Below are 27,897 nucleotides of genomic sequence, written 5' to 3' on the forward strand. Positions count from 1 at the left end.
TATCAGCTTTTACCATCTACATTCTTATCTTGTTGACTTCATCATAGAAGATGTAGTAGCTATTAGTTATATATAAATATATATAGACAGGTCGCCCCTTAATAAAAAAAAAAAGAGGTGCGGAAGTAATCAATGAAGGATGTTTGAAAGCTGTACTTAAATTCTGATTAGCTAGGGTTTCTGTAGCAGAGAAGAGGAACAAAAGTTAGGATACACACTAAGAAATCAATGAAGTAAAGTTTTTATTCTCTTCATATTACCTTGTGTTGTTCTTAGATTTGTAGTAATAGTGAAGACAGTCAGTACAATGATCTGGTCCTGGCCCATCACATCCTACTTTACTACATTCTGCGTTGCAGGGACCTGTCATAGAATACAGAGGGACAAAGGGATTAAAATTTCTCATTTAGTACTTTGCAAATCTTAAGACAGGGCATTTTATTGCAGAATGCAATTATTCTGTTTCTCTGTGTTGAGGAATACATTCAGTACAGGTAGTTCAGTTTGTAAAGTGCAGTGCAAGCTGCAGATTGAACTCTGGGTCACAGAAGCCCCAGGCAAGAGCCATGAACTGCCAACACTTGCATAACAAGGGCACGGGGACCTGTGGTGCCAGCCAGGCACGTGACCAGACACTCCGTGACTCAGCAAGGGCCAAGGACGCTGAGACCCTGAGATTTTCTCGTCTGTTTAAACTGTAAGAGTATCAAAGCCCAGAGTTTCCTTTGGCCAGGGTCCTCCTCCCTCCTCGAGGGCACCCAGCTGAAGCTGTTATTTTATTATTCAGTTATTGAACCAAGACTAAAGTATTTTAAGGCTCGGGAAGTCTAAGACTTTGCTATGGGAAACCTAGGATCAAGCCAGTAAGGAAACCTGGTCTGACTGTGTGAGTGAGGTGAGTTCAGCTGCAAAGGGGCCTCGGTCTCAGCTCAGGTAGAGTGAGTATGACTGCCAGGGTGGCTCCTGGGTGGTCGAACAGGGAAATTTCTAAAACATGTTTGATTTGAATTCCAAATACCAATTTAATTCCACCAAAAAAAAAAAAAGGGAAAAAAAAGGCTTTTAGTACCTAAAGACCTTGCAGTTTCGGTTTTAGTATTTATTCACAGTGATTTCTAATTTTTAGCAGGTGGGGCATACTCTATAGAATTTATCACACTATTTCTGGATCCAAACCAATGCTTTCCCAAGGGGTAAACAAATGATCCTGAATTTTTTTTTGACATGTGTAAAGCCTTCTGTAATTCATAATTAGGAAGTGTTAGCAAAATCACTTATGAAAAGCAGGTCAGCACAAATTATGCATATCATGATCAGTGGCTACACTGGTTAACAACTGGGTAACAACTGGTCCTAGTGGCTACCATGATCCAGTCAACCAGACACCAAGGGTCCCAATGCTGTTTGCTACAGGCTGCAAAAGCCTCCACTAGTGCTGATTAGCAACACTTCATCTCACCTGCATTTGTGTTGGACTGGATGATGCTTACGGAACTTGATATATTCTGTGATTCTGTGCTTACAGTTTTCACATAGACCCTTCCTGTTATGGGAGGACAGAACCGCCAACTCCTGCCTTTATGCAGATGAACAATGACTGTAGGATCACTGCTTTCTCCTGAATGAAACAAGATTGCCAGCCCCCTTCAAATTTCTTCTGTCAGCTAAACTTGAAGTAAAGTGAGTTTGCTTCATATAAAAACTTACACAGTTAGTGATATTTATAGCAGAGAAAGTAGTGTTTCATCACCTACTAAAACAAAGACTTCTGCAGCTCTCCATCTAAAATAGAGATACTGGAACCAACATGCTTTGGAAGGAGCCTGTAATAACAGAAACTTCTAAATTGAACTTTGTCCTCCTGCTTTCTGGCTGAAGATATATTTCAGATTTATCAGACCTCAACTATCTAAATGGTGCTTCTAATGGTGGCTTACATGTAGGAAAATGTCAGCTTGACTTACGTCGCAGTGCCAAAAATCTAACTCTGTTAAAGCCCAATAACAAGGTTGAAACACTTCTATAGGGATCAGTGAGATACAACACAGATGTAGAAGATAGTGTTCTTCATATATATATACATATACATACATGTATGTATAGCTTTATATACTTATATGCAAAACACTGCATTCTTCATAGTAAGTTATTTGGAGTTTAATAATATATAACTCTATGTTTACAAACTCATAAGGATGAAATTAAAATACCTAACTTTAAATTCCAAAACAAATACTTCTCATCTTAAATGAAGAATCCAATTCACTGAACATTTTACATATGCAGACTCCCAGGTCATCCTTCAGCCTATTGAGTGTTCAGTAAATGCCCAGTCAGAGTGAATGAATGTACACACCTGAATAATCATCTGTTGCATAATCTTCTGTAGGGTCTTCAACTGGACTAGAGCGCACTCTTTCCGCTTTTGGAAAATCATTTCTTGGTGAGTAAGGCTGGATGGATGTTCCATACAGTACTAAGGACCACTCTTTCAATTTGCCTGGAAGTTAGGTATTTAAAAAACTAGTTTCAGAACTATGTCTTACAAAAAATATATCACTTTCAAGCATGATCTTGTAAGCAGGTATGGAAGACATTGCTTTTCAAATAACTATCTTCAGTGCAATAGTTGTTTCACTATAAAGTGAGAAAGAGTATTTTTTTCAATCAGATTTTTACACTATATTTTCATTTAATGCCAGTCTCTTGTAGGTCTGCACCATGGGTTGAAATCAATATAAACAATAAACAACAAAACCTTTGGGGATACAGTTATTTGGAATAAGTATATTGTACTCAAAAACGTGATTTTGCTCTAGATTTCACTTTCCCCTCAGAACATTATTAATTGTCCAGTAATTATTATTTGAGATCTTTTAGCTAAGTAGCTGTATTCAGAATTCTGACTGAAAGGGATTACATAAGAGTGCTTTTCGTTGACTTACAGGACACAATTTGATGAAGAGGAAATAGCTTCTTTTAAAATCTCCAGGGAAGAATATCAGTTCCCCCCTCAAAGCAACATAATTTCTTATTTATTTGCCCCAGTTATTTTGCAGAGTTACTGTATTTACCGTATTGTCTGTGATCAACACTAACATTTTATCCTCTTAATACCTGAGTGAAGAAAGAAAACACTATTTGGCTTCCTGAAGCATTATCTGACTTTTTGGTAAGTTTATTTTGGGCAAGAATAAAAAGATAAAATCATCAATTCAAATTGTCAAAATACCAAGGGTGGACTTCCTGTCCCCACCTTTCTGTCTATATTACTTGGTGAATTAATTTGGAGAAAGAGGAAAAGGACTCAGGCCTGAAATAATATCTAAAGTAATGACACATAAAAGCCACATCCAGGATTGAAAATTAGAATATACATTTGGTATCATTCTATTCTCTTGTTTGTATTTATCTGTGTTGGAATAGCTAGTTGCAAATGTCAAATTGTCATCAGAGCAGAAACAAATCAGAGAAGTAGGGAATATTTATTTTCTGAATTTGAAAGATCCTGTTCTGAAGGGTGTTCTATGGTTAATACACTCTTCCCTTACAGCTATTATTTTATGAGAAATGTAATCCAGATTTCACTCTTCTAAAAAATAATTTAGTATACTTTATGAAAAAAAATTCAAACAATCTTCCTCTTGCATTTTTATGATACTTGATAATTTGAAATATTACTGTGTGAAATATCAATGTGTGCAAGCAAATTAATTTGCATCACTTTACAAGTGACTTTCTCTATTTTCCCCAGTGTTATGTGGTAACCTCCACTGGCATGACAAAGGCAATATGTATCTCTCTGATTTTATATGCGTCCTTTGAGCAGTAAGCAATAATAAGCAAGTCCACTACCTCACAGCTCACAGACCAATTGTTTTAAATAGTTTATACTAGGGCTGTTATCTCCATATCTTTTGCCAACCCAATTTAATCTTTCTGGGACAGAAATTTCTAAACATCATATAAAACCTTCTCTGCTCAGTTGTTGAGAACTACGGATCAGAGACTACACCACACAACAATTGTGTCACACAGTAGCTTCCAGTCTTCCACAGTTGAATCAAAATACTACTTTCTTTAAAGAGACATTTAAGTGTGATTTAAAAACTTAACAGCTGAGAAGTCTACCACACCTGTAGCCAAACTATTGCTTGGCTGTAAAACCACATGTATCTGATTTTCAATTTGGTGTTTCCCATCCCCATTCATGTAGCTCTTAAAGCCCAATTAGATTAAAAAGACCCAAATCATGCAGACATGTGAGAATCCAGTTAGTTACATTTTGATGTCCTTTAGAGTGATCCAGCTGGGTCCTTACTAGCACTTTTCTTTTCAGAAAAGGAGTCACAAAGGGAGCTCATTTTAAACCAGATATGCAGTCATCTCTATAGCCCTTTCAGTCTCTGTCGTTTTTGTGTTTTAACCCACTTCCACAGCTCATATTGTATTGGATACAATAATAAAATGTGTATTTTGAAAAGTTATTTAGATTTTTTCATGCTTGTCTTCATTATGAGCCAAAGCTTACTCAACTCTCCAAGGGCTGATTTTGTACTTCTTCCAGAATTCTGGTCAAAATATTTGCAAGAATCTACTATGGGAATAACCACAGGTGCTCCTAAGTGTATTGTGTCTGGACTTTACACATATGGAAGGTCTTGTATGAATATCACTGCAAGACATATTGTTGCTTTGAATGTATATGTAATGCAAAAGGGCAGTAAGTGGTATAATGTAAGGTCTCTCAGGACATTAGCTGCCTTTGTTCAGTAAATAAAGAGTGGAAAAATTCATGTGACTTGCCAGCAAAGAAATGAAGTCTGCCTCAAGTTGGGTTTAATTTGCACAATGAAATTATTTCAATTACTAAGTACATATACACACATGCACGCTTTTATAATGAATAAATGAAGTATGCATATTTAAACCAAAATCTTTCTTTCTCTATTTTTGGCTGGTTCTGTCATTTAGTTTGGCTAGAATAATCCTTTACCCTGCTTATATTTAGTATGTGTAACAAAGGTCACATATTTATGTATAGGAGTAAGGGCATATCAGTGTTTCACAGTAAACACACGTTCATCTCCATAAACTCTACTGAATTAAATGCAGAAATCACATGCCCTACTTTAATGAATTGGACTCTGCATTTCTTTACAGGTAACAGATGTGGCATTACTTTGGCAGTGCAAGGACATTATGACACATTGACACTTTGATCGCAATTTGATTACAGGAAAATGGCAACTCTTAATTATAGGACCTTTCAATAGCTAAACAAATACATGCACAGAACACAAACATGAAGGAAGCATGATCATGATACCAGTGTGATAAACTGCAGGCTATGTGATAAACTGGAGAGGCCCATAAATTGTGTTCAAGCATATTTTGTTTATTTCATTTTCTGTTCCATGTGGAGACTAATCCCAACATGCCCAAACAGCTGAGTTTATCCAGGCACTTCTAAATCTTTTTGAACAGAAGAATTACTAGACAGCTTCCATCAGAAGGTAAACACTGCTCTAGAATAACGGGGGATGTCTTACTAGACAGTATATTATGAACCAGGATGCAAATTCATAATCACATTCTATCTTCTGACATCCAAAGGCATGTAAAAACCTAAACAGTCTCACAAGCAGTGTTTCACATTGTGGTTAAAAGAAAGTAGAGAGTTGTCTCTCCTGCAGGATTCCTGTAGTATATTAGCTTCCTCCACATCCCTTAGTTGGGCAGGTCTACTTTTTCCAAATCCCCTGGCCTTACTGTGCCTTTTCTTCCAAAGTTACATGTTTAGCCTTAGTTCTCATGGAGCAAAAGAATTCAGTTCCATGAGATTAGCCACTGCAGCATTGAGAAGAATATATATAAAAAATTGAAATCAATAAATTGATAAGACCTATGCAACAATGTATGTAAACCAGGAGTGTGCAGAAACACTGTGAAGTGTAAAGCTGGAAATGTAGTTGGCCACTTTGAGACCATCCTGGTGATGTAAAAGGTCTGCAAAATACATCTGGAGAATAGCTCAGATGAAAAAATTGCAAAACAGCTCCACGATACCTCTTTTTAGTCCAGGGTGTATGCAAGGGAAAAGAAAATAAGGAAAGAGCTGAAATGCATTGCTGTGTGGCTCTTCTTCATTCCTATTGGATGAACCACTGCCTTCTGGTACACACAAAGGTGAAGACCTACCCTAACTTGTCATTTGTGCCAGAGATATTCCTGGATTTGTCAGGAATAATGTACAAGATGGAGTTGAAAATAATTGCTTTTTGTCTCTTTTCATTAATCTGATTAGAATTATTTTAGTTGTTGGTTAATATATCCCCTCTAGCCAATTCTACTGAAAATTAAAAAAAAACCAAACACCAAACCTCCTCCTGAATCTCTGAGCAGTTCCGCTTATAGTCTATGGCTGCTTATTCAAATACATTTAATGAGTACCTCTTTTTAGTGTACTTGAAACTTTGCTTCTTCTTTAGTGGTGCAATTAACATCACTTGGCTAAGAACTTTGCACCACTGCAAAACCATTGTGAGAAGTGATCAGTGGTGGTAAAGTGAAATTTGAAACACTAGCAATGCTGGTGTTTGCTTCCCGGAGCTCTAGGAGATGATAATCAAGATTTTCAAAATGCTGTGCTTAAAGCTAACCACATGACTATACAGCCAACATTTAAATAACACTGGCCATAGTGCAAAAAGTTACCACAGTCCAAAAGTTGTTCACTGCTCAGCAATTTTGAAAATCGTACATTAGCTTGGTCCTCATTAGGGACTTATTAGCCCCATATTATGTAAAAGCTTTTCAATATTTTTGTTTTATGACTGCTGGTTTACTATCCTCAAAAAACTAAAATCAGGTTATGCAGACAACTGAGTCAGGCAATAAGAGAAGGTGATTTGATGGCCAGAGAGAAAAACTTTTCTAAAAGGTTGAGATTGGCAATCAGAACATAACATAGCTGGAGTAGAAATAAAGAACTAAAATTCTCATTCAATTCTAATAACAGCAGTTGAGTGAGACTGATCTGTATGCTAAGCAGCATAAAACAAGTACTTCCATTTTGTTGTAATTTTGAAATCAGTGGGTTAATTTTTGTCCAAAGTAAAATGTATAAAGCCAGTTGAGTTTGGTTTATTCACTAACTGGAATAGGAAGGAGACTGGACAACTCTGTGTTCTCACTTCAGAATTCCTCCTGTGCCTGGCTTTCTCTAAGTCATGATGGAAATATTCCCACTGAGTTTGTAAGCTGCAGGAGTGACTGGACCCATGTCTTCCTAGAAAGGTACATTTACCTTGAACAGATGAACTACACAAAGCCTTTTTTCCAATCTGACTAATTTAACAAACCGAACTTCAATTCAGAGTAAGACAAAGTACTGCATCCCTATATCTGGTGACAGAAACATTAATGGGCATTTCTCAGATGAAGCAGAATTGAAACAATTAACATTCTTCTCAGCTGCCTGTACATGCCCTGTCATGTCATGCTAGACCTTCTGATTTTAAACCCGAAGCCTTTAAGGACTTCAGTTCACATTTTAGTCAATGTTTCTGTATGTATCCTCTTTCATGTAGCAGAAACAATAGAAGTACTTATTCTTACCAAGAATCATTTGAATAATTTTACTGACTTCCAATAACCTACCAACTTAAGAACAAACATACTTAATATCCCCTATTAATGAATTCAAAAAGATACATTTTTATAGTTTTGAATACTTTTTCAAATAGTTCAAGTTAGCATCTATGTCTTAAAATTCATAATCTATTTTTAGAAAATCAGTTAGAAAACTTACTGCTTTGTGAGTTTATTTAGCTGCCTGAGTGAGGTGGAATGTCTCCTTTATTTCACTGAATTGTTGTCCTGGTTTCAGCTAGGATAGAGTTAATTTATTTCCCAGAAACTGGTACAGTACTGTATTTTGGATTTAGAATGAGGATAGTGCTGACAACGCATTGATATTTTAGTTATTGTTTAATAATGCTTACTGTAAGTTAAGGACTTTTCAGTTTCCCATGATCTGCCAGCAAGCAGGTGCACAAGAAGCTGGGAAGGAGCATAGCCAGGAGAGATAAAACAAACTAGCCAAAGGGATATTCCATAACATAGAATGTCATGTCCAGTGTGTTAACTAGGGGGAAGATGGCTGGGAGCTGCTGATGGTGGACAAGGTGGCGAGCAAATGTATTGAGCATCAAGTGTTTTTTCTTGTGTTTTATTCTCCTCTCTCTTTTTTTATCTCCTTTTTCATTACCATTATTATAATTATTATTATTATCATTATGATTGTATTTTACTTTATTCCCATTATTAAGCTGTCTAATTTCAACCCACAGGTTTTACCTTTTTCTGATTCTCCTCCCCATCCCACTGGATGGGCGGTGGAAAGCAAGCAGTTACATGGTACTTATTTGCCAGCTGGAGCTAAACCACAACAATTATAAACTAATTCTATTGGTAATGTCACTGTAATTTTAAATGTATTTCCTAGCACAATTCTTATAATTAATTCTTGTCTGTCAGGAAGCAGTAATCAACTAGATTTACAACTTTTGATGTTCCTGCATTTTGATATGCCATCCAATCAGAGTACATGCTAACTTAGATTTATTCCAATAAATCAGTAGTATTCATTTCTCTAATGTAATTTAATCTAGATTATTTGCCTAAGTGACATTTCACATTTTAATATTTTTATTAAATGGTTTTCACCTGCTTTGATGTAGGACTCCAAAGGAAGAACTATATTCACTATTCATACAGAAACAGTGGCATTTTTTTCTGTGTATAAGGTACCTATTTCAAAATGGTTTTTAAATTTTAAATTTTCAGCAAATCCAAATGCAAGTATGTGCTTATCTCTCATAACTAGAAAATATAAGTAAGCATGTACGCCTCTGAGACTCTTTTAAAAAGAACTCTCAATCTCCATTTCTTTCAAAGTGCTCATACTGAAATATGTGAATGAAACTGAACAGTGCAGTGGGAATTAAAATCAGAAAAAATTCTGCCTCAAAAACTCTTACTAGGAGCACAATTCATGAATGGATAAATGCCAGGTATAAGCACTCTGCTCACACACACAGGAGCACCATGCAACCAACCTATCAGTGGCAAGGAGCCATGAATTTCTGCCTCTTGTAAAGTGAGATATTTTAGTTATGTAAAAAATGATATGACATTTTTTCTTATGGTTAGGTTAATGAATACAAAACAAAGAAAACCATGAAAATTAAATCCTTGGGCCCTATACAGTCAATATAGGCCAAGTAAATAAGCACCTATATCAGGCATGAAAAGTCACAGTCATAACTCTTACAGCAGAGTAATTCTGGGCTGCTCTAACTTGTGTTGAACATCTGTCTGCTAAATCTATATTCAACATGCAAGAACACAGATGGAGATACCATAATTTCATTCAAATGTGGCACATGAGGTTTCATGAAGTTTTTTATCTTTTTTCTTGAAAACTGTAACTAGTAAAGTTTTGGCTTTATTTAAATCACTGACTGTTTGTAACCTGCCAGATGGTACAGGGATCTGTCTAGTATGATGTAGCTCTAAATGGCCAACATCTCTTTCTGTTCTTCAAGGCAATACGTGCAACTGCATGAAAGAGGGCATTTTACCCTCTATCCTCATAAAATTTTCCTGGAAACCAGGAATAAGTTCGGAATAGAAGTGAATCATGTGTCTTAAATGGCAAATAAAAGCAACATAAAAATGAAGAATGCACAGATAACTGAAATTAAAAATAATGCCCTTCCCAACTCTGCCTTCACATCAAAACCTGTGCGATGGTTCAGCTGTAAATAAAAGGTGGAAAACAGCAAGCATTCTTCAGAATTCACAGAGACCAAATAAAGGTTAGAGTTGTACCTGGAGTCTTGAAATTTCTCAGTTGAGATGGAGTGTCACAGATTTCCAAGATCCAGTCACCTGCTGCTTTTTCACTCCAGGAGTGAGTAGTCATAAATTCCCAGTTTTTGAATCCTTCCATGGAATGATCAAATAGCCTAAAACAAATCAGGGTATTATTTCAAGGGAAACTCTTTTTTCTGGGGAGCTATGCCTCCAAGTGTGCATACTCTTGAATAGTATCCTAATCAGCAGTTCATCACCTGTGCCTTTACATAACATTATTCGTGATGATTTTCTTACATGTATTTAAAGTACATTCAACAGTTTCTTGTTTTTTTGATGGAAGAGACTCTTTACATGTTTTTATAATGCAAAAGAAAATTCATTGCAAAAAATCGTAATTGCTAATACTATTTAATAGGATTCACGGGTCTTGGAAAAACTGCATATAATACAGAATTTCATTCTATTAACAGCATGCTGTACAAACAACTTGGAAGTTGGAAAATTTCAGTAACATTTAGCTTTGGCTTTGGATTGGAATATGTGAAAACAAAAACAAAAAAAACCTTTTAAGTGACTGGGCAACAGCAATTCAATATATGCCACTACTCATGAGGAAGTAAAATGAAATGAGACATTGGCCTCAATCCTCATCCAAGAAGGTATCACTTTCTTCAAACACTTGACAGAACTGAGTTTGGGTAAAACTGAGAGACTAATGGCATCTAATGTTTTCATCTAACAAAACATATTGCCATATTTTAATTACCTAGATTATGGTGAAGGGGTTAGAATTTACACCTGGATTACAATAATTTCTAGTATAGGGTGCCCACTTCAGACACTGCAATGTGATGCTGTATGAGAAGGGGAGGGAGGACCCTTCCTGGTCAGACATTAGACACAAGAGAATTTGTACTTTTTATTCAGAGTTCACAGCATGTTGCTTAGTATCCCAAAACTATTGGAGAAGTGCAATTCTAACCAAGACTGTCGCACCTAATAAAATTGCATGGCTCAAGTTTTAAAAATACATACATTTCTATACATTCACATATATGTATTTTTATGTATTTGTGTATATATACACACATATACACACAAATGTATGTCTATTTATACATGCATACATACATATGTATAATATTTATCACTTTTAATTTGGTCTTTATATGTGAAAATTCCACTGGTAATAGCCATGCTTAGATATTTTTTAATAAAACAAGATCTCTACAGTAGAAAATCCAATAAAGTGTTTTCCCATCAAATAGAGAAAAATGCATTAGACTAGATAAATATTATTATATTTGCACTCATGTGATTCTTTACTGTTTTTTTCTAAGCTAATTTCAAGCTTTATTCTCAAAAGGTTGTGAAGTTCAATAAACATTGGAAAACCAGGATACATTTGTAGGAACATTTCTGGTGAAAACTGCCACACAGAATATTAATAAAATGCCATAGTTCTTGCTGGAAGTTTTGGTCCTTCAGAGGCATGGGTTCCAAGTACTGCATGCCCATGCTTACTGCAGTAGTAACTGTTCTGCACCTGGGATGGAGCAAGCTGAGATGTACATATAGACTGGAAAATGAGATACTGGAAAGCAGTGCTGTGGAAAGTGGAGGTCCTGGTTGATGGCAAGTTGAATATGAGTGAGCAGTGCCCTGGCAGCCAGGAGGGCCAACCATGTCCTGGGGAGTATCAGGCACAGCATCTACAGCTGGTCAAGGGAAGTGATTGTGCTGCTCTCCTCTGCACTGGTGCAGCCTCACCTTGAATATTGTGCGCAGTTTTGGGCACCACAAATACATAAGATAGACATTAAGCTATTAGTGTTCAAAGGAGAGCAAGCAAGATGGCGAAGGGCCTTGAGAGGAAGCCATATGAGCAGTGGCTGAAGTCACTTGATGTGTTTATCTTGGAGAAGAGGCACCTGAGGGGAGACCTCATGGCAGTCTACATCTTCATAGTGAGGGGAAGAAGAAGGGAAGGCACTGATGTCTTCTTGCTGGTGATCAGTGACAAGATCCGAGGGAATGGCCTGAAATTATGTCATGGGAGGTTTAGGCTGGATATTAGAAAAAGGTTCTTTACATAGGGATGTCTGGGTACTGGAACAGACTGGGAAGTGGTCACAGCACCAAGACTGACAGACTTCAAGAACCATTTGGACAATACTCTCAGGCACATAGTATCTTGGGGATGGTCCTGTGCAGGGCTGAGAGTTGAACTTGATAACTCCTGTATGTTCCTACCAACTCAGCATATTCTGTGAGTCTGTGAATTACACAGTATTATAAAAGTACTCTGCAATTATATTGTAAATTTTGTATTCACTGGGTGTCTATTTACATAGTTAGAAACACAAGTTGCTGTTTATTTTCACTGTATTGGCATAATATTTTCCATAGTAGTTTTTGAGGAAGTATGTTTGTCTTCTTTTGAAATTTTCAATTATTGTCATTCTTTTAAGTGGGAGGAAGAGACAAAAATCCTGTATGTTGTGTTTATAAAAACATTTACCTAAAATATGATATGACTGTAACTGTAAGCTTTCATCCATGGAAATGTTGGAAATCTGGTAATATTGTTTCAGAGAAAAATGATACTTCTTTGGATACTTCTTTGGGAAAGATTTCAATTTTATAAGGTAAAGTCTAAATATGACTCTTTGAATGTGTGAACTGTGTTTCTACAAATGAGTCAAAAATCTACAGACACAGCAAAAGAACAGTCAAAAATAAAGTAGAAAGATACTGACTATGAGGCTGTCTGTTATGTGCATGTTGGACATACACAATGGCTCAAGTATTTTTGAGTTGTTTTGATTATGAATGAAACTCTCAAATCAAAGAACCTGTGAGGCAATACCAGAATTGCACTTTAAGTGCTGTTAAATTAATGAATGAAATTATCAGATGTCCAGGCATACTTTCCTTATGTATAAAGAAATACATATGAAATAGGATCTTTTAAGGAGCATGGGACCAGTCCAGATGTTAATTTTGTTATTTGTCACGTTGATGCCAAGTCAAAATTCATATCAAGGACACACTTATCACACAGATTATCTTGGATTAGTAAATTACTAGTACATGGTCTGATGAATTGTTAATTGACTGTTACATCTTATTATAGATAAACTAGTAAAATAATCCAGTAGTTTTTATGATCATGATCATATATATCTGCAAAACTTATACTCATTCACATAACATATTTTAAAGACCAAAGTGATAAACAGCATTTGAATTCAGTTACTCAGGAGATTTTTCTCAGCAACAGAACATTCCAGTTAGACTGGATGTGACTCCATGACTGTGGATGCAGATGTGACTCCATATTCAGAGAAACTAATTACAGGCTGCTGGTTACAATGAACAGCATTACATTTTTTAAAAAAATCACTCTTCTCCTTCTGAGAAATTTTATGACATATTCAACACATGCCATATGTAGGTCTTTATAAGAATGTATGTTACACAGTATAGAATAAACCCAAATTCACCACTACCACCACTTCAGCCTAGAAATTGCATAACCATTAAGAATGTAATTTTAAGCAGAATTATATTAATCTGTAATCAAATTTTAGACCCAAAGGAAGACAACTGGCCACTTTCTTGCTATTCCACAAGTGGGAACATAAGGCTACTCTCTCACAGTCAAATCGACCAGTGTTAAAAACCTAACAAACATGCATGTCAGCTTTTTAGCAACAAAACTAATTCCTAAATGCTCAGAAGAATTTGTTTTAAATTTCATGTTAGAAAAGGCAGTGAAGGTACACACATAAAAGTAATGTTAGCTTTATTATCAAGATCACTTTTTTTCACTTGAGAAGGTGCAGCTGCACCAGACTGGCAGCCATGCTTGTATACTCACCTCATTCCATGAGTAGCTAGGAGGCCCTGCAATGGCTGGTGGCTGTGGTCACAGTAGACTAACTGGCAAGAGACAGGTATTTTCTTCTCTGTAGTAGTGGTCTTTGTTATGATGTGCTCCAGCCCACTCAACTGGCAGCCTGACAGGCATGTGGTCATTTTCCACTAGTCTGCTTGGCCACAAGACTTCAAGTGTAGTTACAGTTTGAAGAGACTACAGAGTGCCTTCCCAAGCTGTGTACTTGAAAATGCTTTGGTCAACTATTCTCCTTAAAGCAGCTCTTCTCCCGAGGATCAAATCACTAGCTCCCTGTGAGATGTAGCTCCTGATAAACTGCAGACAGCTCAAACTGACTTAAAAGCTTCAGCCAGACCCTACTGCCCATCTGTGCTGAAGTATTCAGCAAAAAAAATGGTCAGAGAACACAGTAGGCATTTCAGAAGCTTTCTCATTTACATGTGAATGATTACTTAAAACTTCCAGATGCAGACCTAAAGAAGCTGTATTTAAAATATATGCATACATGCCTTCTGGTTTTGGTGGGTTTTTTTGATTTTCATTTTACATCTCGCTATCACAGTTAATTTTATGAAGCAATGGAGGACACTGACTAGTCACAATAAAGTTGTCGGGAGAACAGTAAGATGAACACCAGGGTACAGTGACAGCCATCCTGAAGCAGGGGATAGTGCAGCAACCACCACCTTTAAATGTGGAGTGCTTCGCCCCAGGGACTACACATATCTGCAGTAAATGCTCCATCATTACTTTCAGACATGTCAGTCTGAGAAGCTTCACATACCCCACTGGTCAGTCAGCTGCTTGGTAGTAGGATATCTATTCATCAACACCCCCTCACACACTCCAAAAAGAAAAAAAAAACCAGGAATAAAGAAAAAAATATAGTCAATGTGAATGAAGTAAAACATAGCAACTATGAGTTGGGAGAAATAGTTTTTCAAGAACTGCTTCACCCTGTAGACACAGTACAAGCACAGGAGTATTGTTTGGTCATTGTGGATTTAATAATACCACCTCAGAGATATTTCAATTACTGTGTAACAGGGAGACTTCCGCATGAAGGTTGGCCCTACACTTTTCATCGGATTTGGAGACATAAAATGTGATACTGTTTTTGTTTTATTCTAGTATAATGTGTAAACTGCAATAAAGATGTACATTATAAAAAAAGGCTTCTTCTACTTCTGACTGCCAAGACTTTTTACAAAGCAACCTATTGAGTAAGATTACATAAGAATAGCTTGGTTTTGGTCTAAGAGTTTCCTGCAGAGGAGGGTATTATTAAAATTTACTGACTGTCTAAGGTTTCTTGATAGGAGAAAGATGGTCATGAAAATACTTCCCTTTGTTATTGAACAAAAGTATTATTAATGTCAGGGCCATATAAGCATAGGAAGCTAGTGGCCTGGAAAGTTGCCACCATGTGGCTGAGGTATTTCAGTTATGCAGTTTGAATGGCAACAGCTGCTTCAAATTTAAAGGGTAAGAATTAAATAAGTCATGACCTCCATGCCAGACAAATCAGCCCTAAGTTTGCTTCTTCTGTTCCCTTTGTATTCAGCTTCTCTTCCATAGCCTCCCTCTACTGAATGTCTGTTAGAAATGACCTTGGTATGTCTCAGAACCACTCAGAAACTCACACAGCCAAACCCAATTGCCAATTGTTTTCAAAAAGGGAATACTGTTCCTCATTGGTCTTAACTGTAGCCTCATTCTCACACCAGCCAACACTTTCCTAGCCTATATTTACCTCTGCTGCAGTACATCCAATGTAATCATGTTTAATACTTTTGAAACAACAAAGCAGATGTTCCCTGTAATGTAGTTTTTGAAGAATGCACATAAGGCTCAAGCCAGTGACAGTGTAATCCACCAAATGACTACAAGGGAATCTACAATGCCTCTGACTAACAAGTTTTCTTATTGCACTAATTTTAGGGGATGCCAACATTAGGGATAAAATATGAAAAAAAGGCCATATATTTTGCCTTGAGGGACCTACTTGTTAGTGCACCAGAATCTACACACAATGACTTATCTTGCAGAACTTGGGAAGAAGAAATGCGCATGTGAAATATACCTTTTACACAGAAAGTAATTACTTTCTGTGGTGCAGAGGTTACAGATAGACTGATTGAATCAAACTTTGTACCTATTACAAGCAACAGTCATCACTAGAGCTGAACCATGAATACTGGAATGTGTATCCCGCTTGCTGTGGGTCAGCTGCAGCACAAGAAAGCCTAGAGCCAAAAGTTAGCTGTGTTAAGACCACTGGGTTTACACAAAATTGTTTTGTTTGGATACCTAGTTGGAGGAATTTTGACTTTTTTCACTTTGAACCAAGGAAGGACTACTGCATGAAATTGAAAACTAAAAAAGGATTTCTCAAACAGAAAAACAAAAGACTGTTTCATAACTAATAAGAGAAGACTGCGTCTGCACTGGTTAGCAGAGAACAAATTCTTTATTCTGTCTAGTAGTGTAACGGGGAGATATACAGATGTTAGTGCCTATGTGCTTGATCAGCAAGGCTTTGACAGCACAGGAGATATTCTAGAGGACCCCCAAATTCAAGGACAACTTTCTCTCCATTTGATGAATTAATGTCTATACCTTGAGTAGTATTTTCAGTCCACCATTTCTTTTGAATTAATATAATCACTAATGAAAATGTGTGTTTACACTTCAGTAAGAACCAAGTCCATCTAAGCTCAACATGACTCCAAAACAAGTCCTTTGTTTCAAGAGGAGAGATAAGTCCTTCTACCACTGAGGTACAGGACCACACGCAGATCTACTTAGGAAGCATTTCAAGCTGGAAAGTGTGGATGAAAAGCAGTCTGAAAAGCAGAACACTCACAGTTCATTAAAAGCCCTGGATAGTTGAACTAGGGATATGAACTTTCATGAAGACTTACACAAGATGGCAGAAGAATTCTTACAGCACAGGTTTGATATATGGCAGCTCTTGCAGATTTCGAGACATACAACATCAGCTAACATCAACTTTTCTGTGAAAGCTATGCTCTGTGTCTAACAGAATGGCAGTCATCTAAATCTGTTAGTCACCAAGGGAAAAAGATTCCCCATCATGTTATGATCCCATTGGAAAAAATATTTCTAGCCAGATGGAGAAGTATAGAAGCATTTCTTAGTGTAAATGTAACTTATCTGCACATTTGGAAATGGGGTAAAGTTTGAGAAGGTTTCTGATGTGTCACGTGCTTGGTAGGAGTTTGTGTTCTTGTTCACAGATTTAATAGGATTTACCTGTGAAAGTCTGTCAATGTTTTCTTCTTAGAAAATTTCAGTGTTGTCCTATTATGAGCCTTTCAAGAGTGGAGCATATTTACTTTGAAAAAAAGGATGTGGAAATTGGTAACACCAGGAGCTTAAAGAAAATAGTAGTAAAACCCCACTATTCTAGCTGACTTTTATTACTGGCAAAAAAAAAAAAAGGAAAAGAAAATAAAGGAGAAAAATGAAAAATAAGTGGCAGTATACAGAAACATTCCATTCAGCTTCCTTATGAACACTTGAGCCTGTTACTATTTTCTTCACACTTCCAGCTATCTACAACAACTGGTGAGCCACACAAGTCTATGGAAATTGATTAATCTTTGTTTTGGCGATTATGTTCTTCAACAGTTTTACATACTACTCTTCTACTGAGATTGTCATCTTTGAGTTAATTTGTACTTCACTCTGCCCAAATCTCTCAGAAAAAATAATTAGCCTGTGTCTGCCAGCAACCCAGCTGTAATGACTTATCTGTTCGTAGCTGATATGGATATCTCAATGTAGACTCTGCATGCTGACTTTACTGTAAGGCTGTGTTGTCATACTATACCTGTTGGCCAAGAGCTGTGACCTAGTTCCAGAAGGAGAGGTTAGATAAATTGCCAAATCTCCACGCCGAGGGTGAGTAATAGTGATGCGCACAACAACATGCTCCAAGTAGATCACATGGTGATTAGGATTATCTGAACAGCCAGTGGCTTTGTAAATTGAACGGACGATGCTATCAGGTCGTATTGTTCTATAATAAAAACACAGAAAACAACATCATCATGTTTTGCTTTTTGTGTAAAATAGACAATCACATCTCTTTTGTTTAGTAGCGAATGACAGTGTTGGACAACTGAGAAGCCAGTAGTCTACCACTGTTAGTTTTAACATGTACTTTCTAGCTAAAAATATCACCACAGGGTAATTATTTTGCTGCAGCTAATGCCTAATGACAACTGCTTGTATTTCTGTTGACCATGTACACAAAGAAAAACAGGAATAAGTCTTTTGGACAGAGCATTTTTGTGGATTAGTGGCCAGCTGAGAATTGCTGGGATTGTCATGGGATCACAGGTGGTTGCTAAATCCCAGGAAATGCCTGGCATAGTTATAGTCCTTCCTTACCTAACAGCAATTATTACATGTTAACTGTACTGACTGGTTTATATTGGCATAACATCCTTGCAGACTACACCAGTTATGGATCAAACCTGTCATATATAATTAACAAACAATATTCTTAATGCTTTGAAAGTCTGCCTTATGATTGATGCTGTCTCTATATGCATAGAGTGTACACAGACAATTTTGCTCTTAAGCCTGGTTCTATAGACACCGTATCTTAGCAAGTAAAAAACAGTTTAGTTTTAGCCTCTGAGATAAATCATAGAATCATAGAATCAATTGGGTTGGAAAAGACCTCCGAAATCATCAAGTCCAACCCTTGGTCCAACTCCAGTCCCTTTACTAGATCATGTCCAATCTCAGTTTAAAAATCTCCAGGGATGGTGAATCCACCACCTCTCTGGGCAGCCCATTCCAATGCCTGATTACTCTCTCTGGAAAGAATTTTTTTCTGATATCCAACTTAAATTTCCCCTGGCAGAGCTTGAGCCCGTGCCCCCTTGTCCTATTGCTGAGTGCTTGGGAGAAGAGACCGACCCCCACCTGGCTAGAACTTCCCTTCAGGTACTTAGAGACAGTGATGAGGTCACCTCTAAGCCTCCCCTTCTCCAGACTAAACAACCCCAGCTCCCTCAGCCTCTCCCCATAAGACTTATGTTCCAGTCCCTTCACCAGCCCTGTTGCTCTTCTCTGGACCTGCTCCAGAACCTCAGTATCTTTCCTGAACTGAGGGGCCCAGAACTGAACACAATACTCAAGGTGTGGCCTCACCAACAGAGTACAGGGGAAGGATCACTTCCCTGGTCCTGTTGGCCACGCTATTTTTGATACAGGACAGGATTCCATTGGCCTTCCTGGCCACCTGGGCATACTGTTGGCTCATGTTGAGCTTCCTGTCAATTAGTAGCCCAAGACTCTTTGAGAGAGACAGTATCATACAGTAGGGAAAGTGTATCTGCTTTTTAGATCCTGGACTGTTAAAGCTGTATGTTTCTTACAAAGGGCACTGCAGCATACCAACCAAAAATTCTTCTTTGGTTCATCATCTATATCAAAATTTACTGTTATCCAGTCTTGCCTGTTTTACACTTTCTAGGTGTTCTTTAAACTAGAGCCTTTTCCCAAGCACTACAGGGAGCAACAGGTAAATGACCTGACATCTTTCAATGTGACAGAGATCCCTGGTATCACTTTCAAAATGCAAGGGAGGGGCAAATTATACCCAAATTTTTTCCGTAAGTTTATGCCAGGCAAGAGTTTTGGTAGCGGGTATTACTTGATTTGCCGATCTGTGTTCTCCACACACACATGCTGTGGAGGGACTGTTGTCCATTTTTCAGCTTCTATCACCATTGCTTCAGCATCCATCAGTCCAAATCCATAGAGGTGGCTAACTGCAAGGTACAAAAAGGATGGTTGCAGTTACAACATAAAACTTTGGTTTTCATCATAGACTAATTCCAGAGAGTCACATCTTAACAGGAGCAGCTTCTGTTCTATGACTTCCTTACTGTGTCTCAAAACACAAAGATCTCACTGCCAGAAACATTAATGATTATATCTAATTTGTTCACTAAATCACTGTTTTATTACAGAAGTGGCATTAGAAGCTACCTACATTGCCCTACCATCAGAAGTGCAGAATTCCAGGGTGTAAAATTGGCTCTGACTACGTTTTTGTCCATGTGCCATAATTTCATTCAGCCCTCTTACATGACACAATATTAAAAGGTGTAAAGAACTAGAGGAGGGTTATTTCTGTTACTTCAGTACCAGAGTACTGGAGCCTGTATATATGTATTGAAGGTAATTGAGACAATAAATTTAAAAAGGAACAGACTCTCTTTTGTAACAGTTGTATTTTCTTAACTTCCCTGAGTATAAGCAGCAGGTAGATGCTCTCCTGTTCCTGTATGCAGTATGGTTGCCACTGGCCAACCAACCAGGTAGATTGAACATCTCTCTAAAGCTGTCTGCATGATGAGGGTGAAAAGCACTTATTGAATCAGCTGTGTTGTTTTGGTTGCTGTTCCAATCAAAAGAGAATCTCGCAAACTGATTTTGATGAATTAGAAATGCAGCTAGCCATGTTGTTTTATTGTGCCAAGTTGGAGTTCTTAATAAAGTTCTGACAGAGGAAGGGGTGAAAGAAAAAAGCTTTCAACAGGGAGGAGATTGAACCGCAAATATCAATAAATTAGTTTTGCTTGCTACCAGGACAGTGCTACAGTAAACCCTCTGAAAAATGCAGGTGCTGTTTTACTCAACAATGCAACAAAGCATGGTGTAAGTCGTCCCAGTGGCACTTTGCAGAGGGCTTCTGATAGCAATCTCTATTTACTGTCAAACCAGAATTCAAAGGACTCTTATCCAAAAAAATACCCAATCTTACCAAACAAATACTGTCCAAAGCATAAAACTAATCAGTGCTTAAGGATGTCATCTTCCAAACATATCAGTGTCTAATATTGTCTAAAACTGTCAGCTGAAAAGGGTTCTTTAATGAAAAATACTGTGAAGTGTAATGACTGTGTAATGAACTGGTTTTCTTCCCATCTCCTTCTCCTTGAGCCCCAAACTGAAGTGCGCATGGCATGAAAACATTTCTTAGGAGAAAACTACAGCTCTTCCACCAAATAAGGCAGGCACTGTATTCACAAATGAAACACAACTAAAATACATGAAAATAATTAAATTTAGCCCTCCTTCAGCCTACCAAATTCTCCTTTATGTATTTCAAAAATAAATGAACAGGGAAAGAGATGTCCTGTTTTTACATGTGGGTGGAGACACTCAGAAAGAGGGCAAGGAAAGCTTAGATGAAGAAACTTTCTGTATGTCAAGAACATTCCTGTCATGGAAATCTCCTTAGTCTTAGACGTAATCTTGGAAAAACTGTATCTGATGATGAGCACATACTTATTTGTGATGACATTTGTCTGTTCTTACACTAAAATTTTAATTAGCAATCCTGCTGTCTGCTCTGAAGATCAGTGGGAGAAACAAGAGTCTTAACTTGCATAGTCTTTAAGTGTATGCAGTTACTCTGTATGGATCATTCAAACAGTAAGGATTAAATTTTCATGAACTGAAGTTTTTTTTCAGCTAACCTATGAATATGTATTTTTAATTTCTGACAATTAGCAACTTACATTTACTTAACACTCGGGAGGTCCTATTGTAATATGCTGTGTGTTCAACCCAACTGTTGAGCTCAGAGGAGAGCCATGATTCAATGCTTAAACTCTCTTACAGGAGAGCAGATGTGGGAATAAAAAGTTTTGCACCTGTTTGCTTTTTTTCTTTCCACAGCTAAAACAGAAGTACACTTTTTCCTTGAAAGGTCTTCCCATTGAAATAAAAACTTCCGGACAGTCAGGGATGCCCTTAAATCTTCCCATGTGGACAGCTGACATTTGGCTGTCTGCAGTGTTTGCACTTCAAAGGCCTTGATCAAGTGGATTGGTTATCAACTGAAGGTACCAGTAGAGGCCTGTAATTTTCAAAGACTAGGTAACAGCAATTTAGGAAATAATCACAGAGTTAAACAAAGTAGATGTGTCTTACAGAAGAAAGCAGATTTTGTTATCTACTGGCCCTTACCTGTGTACATGCTAATATTGCTGTGAACTATATGTCAAAATGTTTCTCCCAGAGATGAAAAACTACCTGAATGGTCCACATGGAGCCATAAATGTCTTTTGGAAAACACCTGGAACTGCCACTGACCTGTTTGCAAATGGTACTGAGTTGACTTCTGCTAATCCAGATATAAAAACAGTATCCACAAGGTACTGATGACTACAGAGTGAGATAAGCTAACTGCAAGTGCAAGATGCAGACTCCAGACCTTGCACCTACCCACTCATGTGCTCTACATAATCACTGCTGTGAATTGCTACCAGGCTCAGTTGATGCTAGGAATCATTAAGTATGTCAGAGGGAATATTGGGCTGGTTTTTTAAGAAGACATTTGCCTTTCAGAGAAAAAATATGAATGAGAGGTTGGTACAAACTAAGCTGGTGACTAAGGAGTAGAGAAAGAGTCCCACTAGGGACTGCTGCTCTTGTTCACCTGAGGAACTGAAAAATGTGATCATCTTGTGATCGAGGTGTCCATTGGTGAAATTGTCTTGAATTTTCTCTCTATTCGTGTAGCAATGCTAACTGATCATTTACATTTTTTGCAAAATCTAAGGCATACACAGAGTTTTACAGATGCAGGCCATGTTCCAGAGAAAAACTTGCCTCCCATAACACAAAGTAAATACTGACTTTCAACAGATCTCTTTAATCTGATTACTAAATAACATTTTCAGGGCTTAATTTATTTATCCCTGGAGCAATTCCTCCACTAGTTAATGATGAAATCAAGATCTGCTCAGCTGGTGGAGAGGTTTCCCCAGCTTTTTCATAATCTAAAGATAGAATGTATATCCTATTTGACTGAACTAAAAGAAATATGAATGGCTGGTGTTGATAAATTGAAACACAGAACCATCAGACTTTAGACACTGAAAACACAACATTTCCAGTGCAGCTAAACTTGATTTGTTAGACTGCAGTTTTATGGTCTGTCATCAAGATATCTCATCAGTAACTTAGATGCTTCAATGCTTTTTTACTCATCTGACAAAAGGATTGCAGAATACTTTTTTGCTAGTACACTTTTGGCCTTTCCTCTATAGTATTTTATATACTGTGAAAGCAGCATTTGAAGTATACATACTTTGTATACACATATCAAATACCAAATCAGAAAGAGAGAAATGGTAGTAATTTCAGATTGCCAAATGAGAAACATGCATCTGTTTGATTGTAAACTACTATGACTTGGTGTTTATGCTACTATTTTGATCCAAAATAAGATTACAGAATAGGAATCTGAAATACTCCTTATACGGTGGTTTTCTTAAATGTTGCTAAGCAAATCTAGAAGATGTGAAAGTCTTGTCCGACAAATACTTAAAACTGATCTATGTCAAACTTTTACATTTGACTTTTTAATTGCAAATATAAAGATTTAATTCTGTATTGCTTTAATAATGCTATATTGCTTTTTTATCATTTGCTTAGTATATATAAATGTTTCAACTAGGAAAAACAATTGTCTCATGAAAATTAAGAGACAAAAAAAGAAGTGTTGTGATGACATGGCTTAAACTATTTTGTTTTGTCATGTCCTATCTAAAAGAACATTGATCTTCAATGAGAATTCATCTTGTTTCAGCCATATTCCTATTTCATGTCAATCCATGACAAGTAATCTGTGATAACTGGATGTGATTTCTGAAACATGTAACTGTTTTACAAGCCAGTAATACAACCATGCAAGATCGTGTTTTTTCATTCTAGCTTTTAAAACCAATTCCCTCGTGATCTTCAATTTAAGCACATTATTTTTATTTTTTTGTGTTTTACATAAAATCAATCCCTCAAGTTTTCCACTTAAAAACAAAGCAAAGGCAAACCAAGTCCTTCTTTCCCACAGAATGCCCTGAAATCCAGGAATTTTTAAAGACTGATCAGGGATGCTGGAAGATTGAGTTCTTAAACTTACCGCCACACCAGAGAAGGCTGTGAAGAACAGAAAGTTGCCCAATAGATTTGTCTTAAAAGTGGCACCTACAAAGATGAACAATGAGAATCTGAAGGGCCTCTATATCAGAATCATAGAAACATAGATTGGATCGGGTTGGAAGGAATTTTGAAAGCTCATCTTGTCTATCCTTCCTGCTACAAGCAGGGCTACCTTCCCCTAGACCAGGCTGCTGAAAGCCCTGTCCAGCCTGGCCTTGAGCAGTTCCAGGTATGGGGCATCCAACAGCTCCTCTGGCGAACCTCTTCCTGTGCCTCCCCATCCTCATCACAGTATAATATAATCATAGAATGTTAAGGGGTTGGAATGAACCTTAAAGATAATTAGTCTCAACCCACTTCCATAGGCAGAAACATCACCCACTAGACCAGGTTGCTCAAGGCCTTACCCAGCCTGGTTTTGAACACTGTCAGGGCTTGGGCACCCAAAACCACCTCGGGAAACTTGTTGCAGTGTATAACCACCCTAACAGTAAAAAAATGTCTTCCTAAAGTGTAAGATAAATTTCTCCTCTTTCAGTTTGCACCCATTACTCCATGTCTTATCATCACAGGTCGTGAGGAAGAGTCCCTCTCTGACTTCCCTGTGGGCCCCCTTTAGATACCAGAAGGTTGCTGTGAGGTCTCCACATAATCTCTCCAACCCCAGCTTTCTCAGTCTGTCTTCACAGGAGTCTTATCAATTTCATGGCCCCCCTCTGTGCTTGCTCCAACAGTTTCAAGTCATTACACCAGGGAATTGAATGCAGTAATCCAAGTAGGGTCTTACAAGAGCAGAGTAGAGAGGGAGAATCACCTTCCTTGATCTGCTGGCCATGCTCCATTCAGTGGTTTTCTGGGCTGCGAGTGCCCACTGCTGGCTCATGGTGAGTTTTTCATCAACCATGATGCCCAAGTCTTTCTCTGCTGGGCTGCTCTCAATCACTTCTCTCCTAAACCTGTTAGGTGTGCCTGGTAACACCATGACCCAGGTGTAGGATCTTGCACTTTGCTTTTTTGAACTTCATGAGGTTTGCATCGTCCTACCTCTCAAGCCTCTCAAGGTCCCTTGAGATGGTCTTCCATCCTTCCTTCCAGCATGTTGACTGCACCCCACAGCTTGGTGCTGTCAGCAAATTTGATGAGGCTGCACTCGATCCCAATGTCCATGTCACCAACAAAGACACTGAACAGTACTGGGGCCAGTACTGACCCCTGAGGGATGCCACTTTTCACAATGGTTCATTGGTGGACAAGGAACCATTAACCATGAATCACTTTGCATGTGGCTATCCAGGGCGGTTTATCCACTTAGTGGTTTGTCCACCAAATCCCTATGTCTCCAATATGGAGACAAGGATGTTGTGCAGGACAGTGCCAAATGCTTTGTGCTTCTGCCCTTATCCGCTAATGTTGCAGTCCTGTTCCAGAAGGTCATCAGATTTGTCAGGCATTTGTAAAGCCATGTAGGTTGTTACCAACCACCTCTTATAAAATGATCTTCATTATGTCCAATCTAAATCCACCTTCATTCTTTTTAAAATGATTGTCCTATGTCACTCCAGGCCTTGGAAAAAAGCCTCTTTCCATCTTTTTTAGACACACTCTATGGAAAGGCCACAATAAGATCTCTCTGGAGCCTTCTCTAGGCTGAAAGACCCCAGCTCTCTCAGGCTTTCCTCATAGGAGAGGTGCTCCAGTCCTTTGAACATTTGCATAGTCAGAAAGGTGCTAACAGAATACTTTAAAAATTGCTTTTATAGAGTTTCCAGATGGGTTTATGTCAATGTCTAATTTTTGTACTAGTAAAAATGATTTCTTCAATAATATATTATCTGTAGCTTTACCTGATAGTAGCTTTGACAGAAAAAGAAGACATCTCTGGATTCTACATTTTTTCTCTCTGCCAAAAAGCTCCTACTTATTGATAAAATAAAACACAGATTGCCCAGGAACACTAGCAGTATAACTACTAGAAGCTAAATCTCCAGTAGCCAGTGTACCTTTGTGAATAGCTTGTAGACAACTCTGACACTTGGATGCAACTCATCTTCTATGAGACTTTGCAGTCACTTAAAAAAATAGCCCCAGAATGCACCATCTTAAAACATTAAGGAACTACATCCATGATTCCATTTGCATTCATATCCTGGCAGCTTTTATCTGTTTCAGGAATTTAAAATGTGGTTATTAAGTAGACATTGGTTGTCAGAAGGGACTAAAAGTAAAATACCCTTTTGGGCCATCAGAGTCAGTCCAGTAGTGACAGTGCGTTCTCCCTCTCAAGAGTGTTAGTGTCCTCCCAGTTGAAGTCCTTAGTCTTGGGATTTGGCCAGTCCACAGCCAACAGTGAGCATCACCAAGCACAGCCATAACAAGTTTGCCTGCACCCACAGTTCCTGATTTACTTCCCAGAGTTTGTTTAGAAATGAGTAAACCAGGTTAGTGCAGTCTTCAGAGAACACGGTATCTACAGTGCCCTACATATGGGGACATTTTGGCAAGTCAGAGAAAATACCAGTGAGCCTTGCTGAAAGCCTCTGCAGTGACCAGGAAGCCTGTCTCAAAGAAACAGAGTTGTGACAGAAACACAAAACCTGACTACTGCTGGCTGGTGATTCCTAAGGTAGACAAGCTGCTGCTTCTCTAAAGAAGCATTTGGCTGTAAACCATGAAGTCTCTACTGAAGACATTCATTTATATCACTTGAAAATAACTAGTTTATGTGAATGGAATAAATCTGAGGATTATATACATTTAGAGGGAATTAAAAAATGTTTGACAAAATAAAGTAGGCTAAGGAACATCTACTGGAGTACAAACTATAATTTTTTAACTAGTGGTGGTATTTTTAGATTGGATTTTTTTTTGTTTAAAGCAAAAGGATTCATTAAAAGCATGGAAGTTGGCAAGTTTTCTCTAATCAAAAAAAGCCATTTTGTGACTGCATCATGGAACACATTTTTTAAAAAGGTACTGATTTCCTCTTCTAGGAGCAAATTTATCCTCAGAGGTACATTTAGAATTCCTTGATAGCATAAAAGCAGCCAAATGTAATTCCATTGTACCAAATAATAAAAACACCTTTTCATGCTAGGCTTCAGCTCAGAACAGATTATGACTCATGATTCAAAGGCACTGTAACTAGAAATCATGAGAGATTGTTAGCAGGAAACACAAAGATAGCATTTCTGTGCTATCAGACGTATCAGACACATGGCATCCTTTTTGTTGTCACACATGATGACTCCGTTTCTGAAGTGTCAGAGCTCCAGCAGAATATTTACACTCAAACTAATTCCTGACTGAGCATATGGATACAGTAGATTTTGGCTGAGAAAGGATATAGAAATACTCAGAAACAATAAAGCAAATTGCTTAATAATAATAATGACGGTTTTAGAACTAAAACTATACTGACCTTATCCTAAAGCAGACAAATTAATTAACTAAGCTGACTTCACACTATTCTCCTAAAGCTTGCAGTATATTCTGATCAGTAACCTGATGCAAAAGGAAGTTACACAGTAAGCCAAGTTTACAGATATAGCTGGCTAGCAAAACTGCTAATAGATCTTGTGGACAAAATTCCTCAACACCTGACTTAAAAGCAACTTCTCAAAAGCTGATTTTTCTGGAGGGAAAATGAGATACTGTTATAAATAACTTTAGGCACCTAAGTGATCTGAGTTGCCCTGTGTAGGCCCTTATCCTTCCGTATTCTTATGAGAAATTCAACAGCCTGAGAGAATGTCCTAAGTACTTAAAACAGTATATTGCAGATTTTGTGATCTGCTTCATAATTGGCCTGAATCCTAGTTTAATTCAAGTGGACACACTCTGATAATAAAACTATAGCATGTTTTGTAATTACTGAAAGGCACTGTAGCGATGCAACAGTAGAGAAAAGCTTTCATGTTCTTAAAGGTATGTTGCTCTTTTAAAAACACAGAACTACCCCATGCACAAGATGTTCATCATTGCCCTGAATGCATACAAGTTTGGCTAGATATTTGCCTGAACATTTGCACAAGTGGACTGCATCAATAAGTAGTATATAAAGAGGTCATGCAAATGCGTATAACTTTCAAGGACTCTTCATTTAAAGTTCAGTG

At 37.7% G+C, this 27,897-nt stretch overlaps 1 protein-coding gene across 2 annotated transcripts in view; it reads right to left on the reverse strand.

Annotated features, from left to right (window-relative positions):
• The window catches only part of PCSK5 (proprotein convertase subtilisin/kexin type 5), a 199,014-nt gene that overhangs the window by 18,253 nt on the left and 152,864 nt on the right, over positions 1-27,897 (reverse strand). For both annotated transcript variants that reach the window (XM_071581350.1, XM_071581351.1), the window contains exons 11-15: positions 19,482-19,599; positions 17,643-17,831; positions 9,898-10,034; positions 2,357-2,500; positions 261-363 (exon numbers count right to left, since the gene is read on the reverse strand). In XM_071581350.1, coding sequence (XP_071437451.1) covers positions 261-363; positions 2,357-2,500; positions 9,898-10,034; positions 17,643-17,831; positions 19,482-19,599 — 691 coding nt within the window. The remainder of the gene's footprint in view (positions 1-260; positions 364-2,356; positions 2,501-9,897; positions 10,035-17,642; positions 17,832-19,481; positions 19,600-27,897) is intronic.

This window comes from Pithys albifrons, chromosome Z, assembly GCF_047495875.1.
Source record: "Pithys albifrons albifrons isolate INPA30051 chromosome Z, PitAlb_v1, whole genome shotgun sequence".
Lineage (NCBI taxonomy): Eukaryota > Metazoa > Chordata > Aves > Passeriformes > Thamnophilidae > Pithys > Pithys albifrons.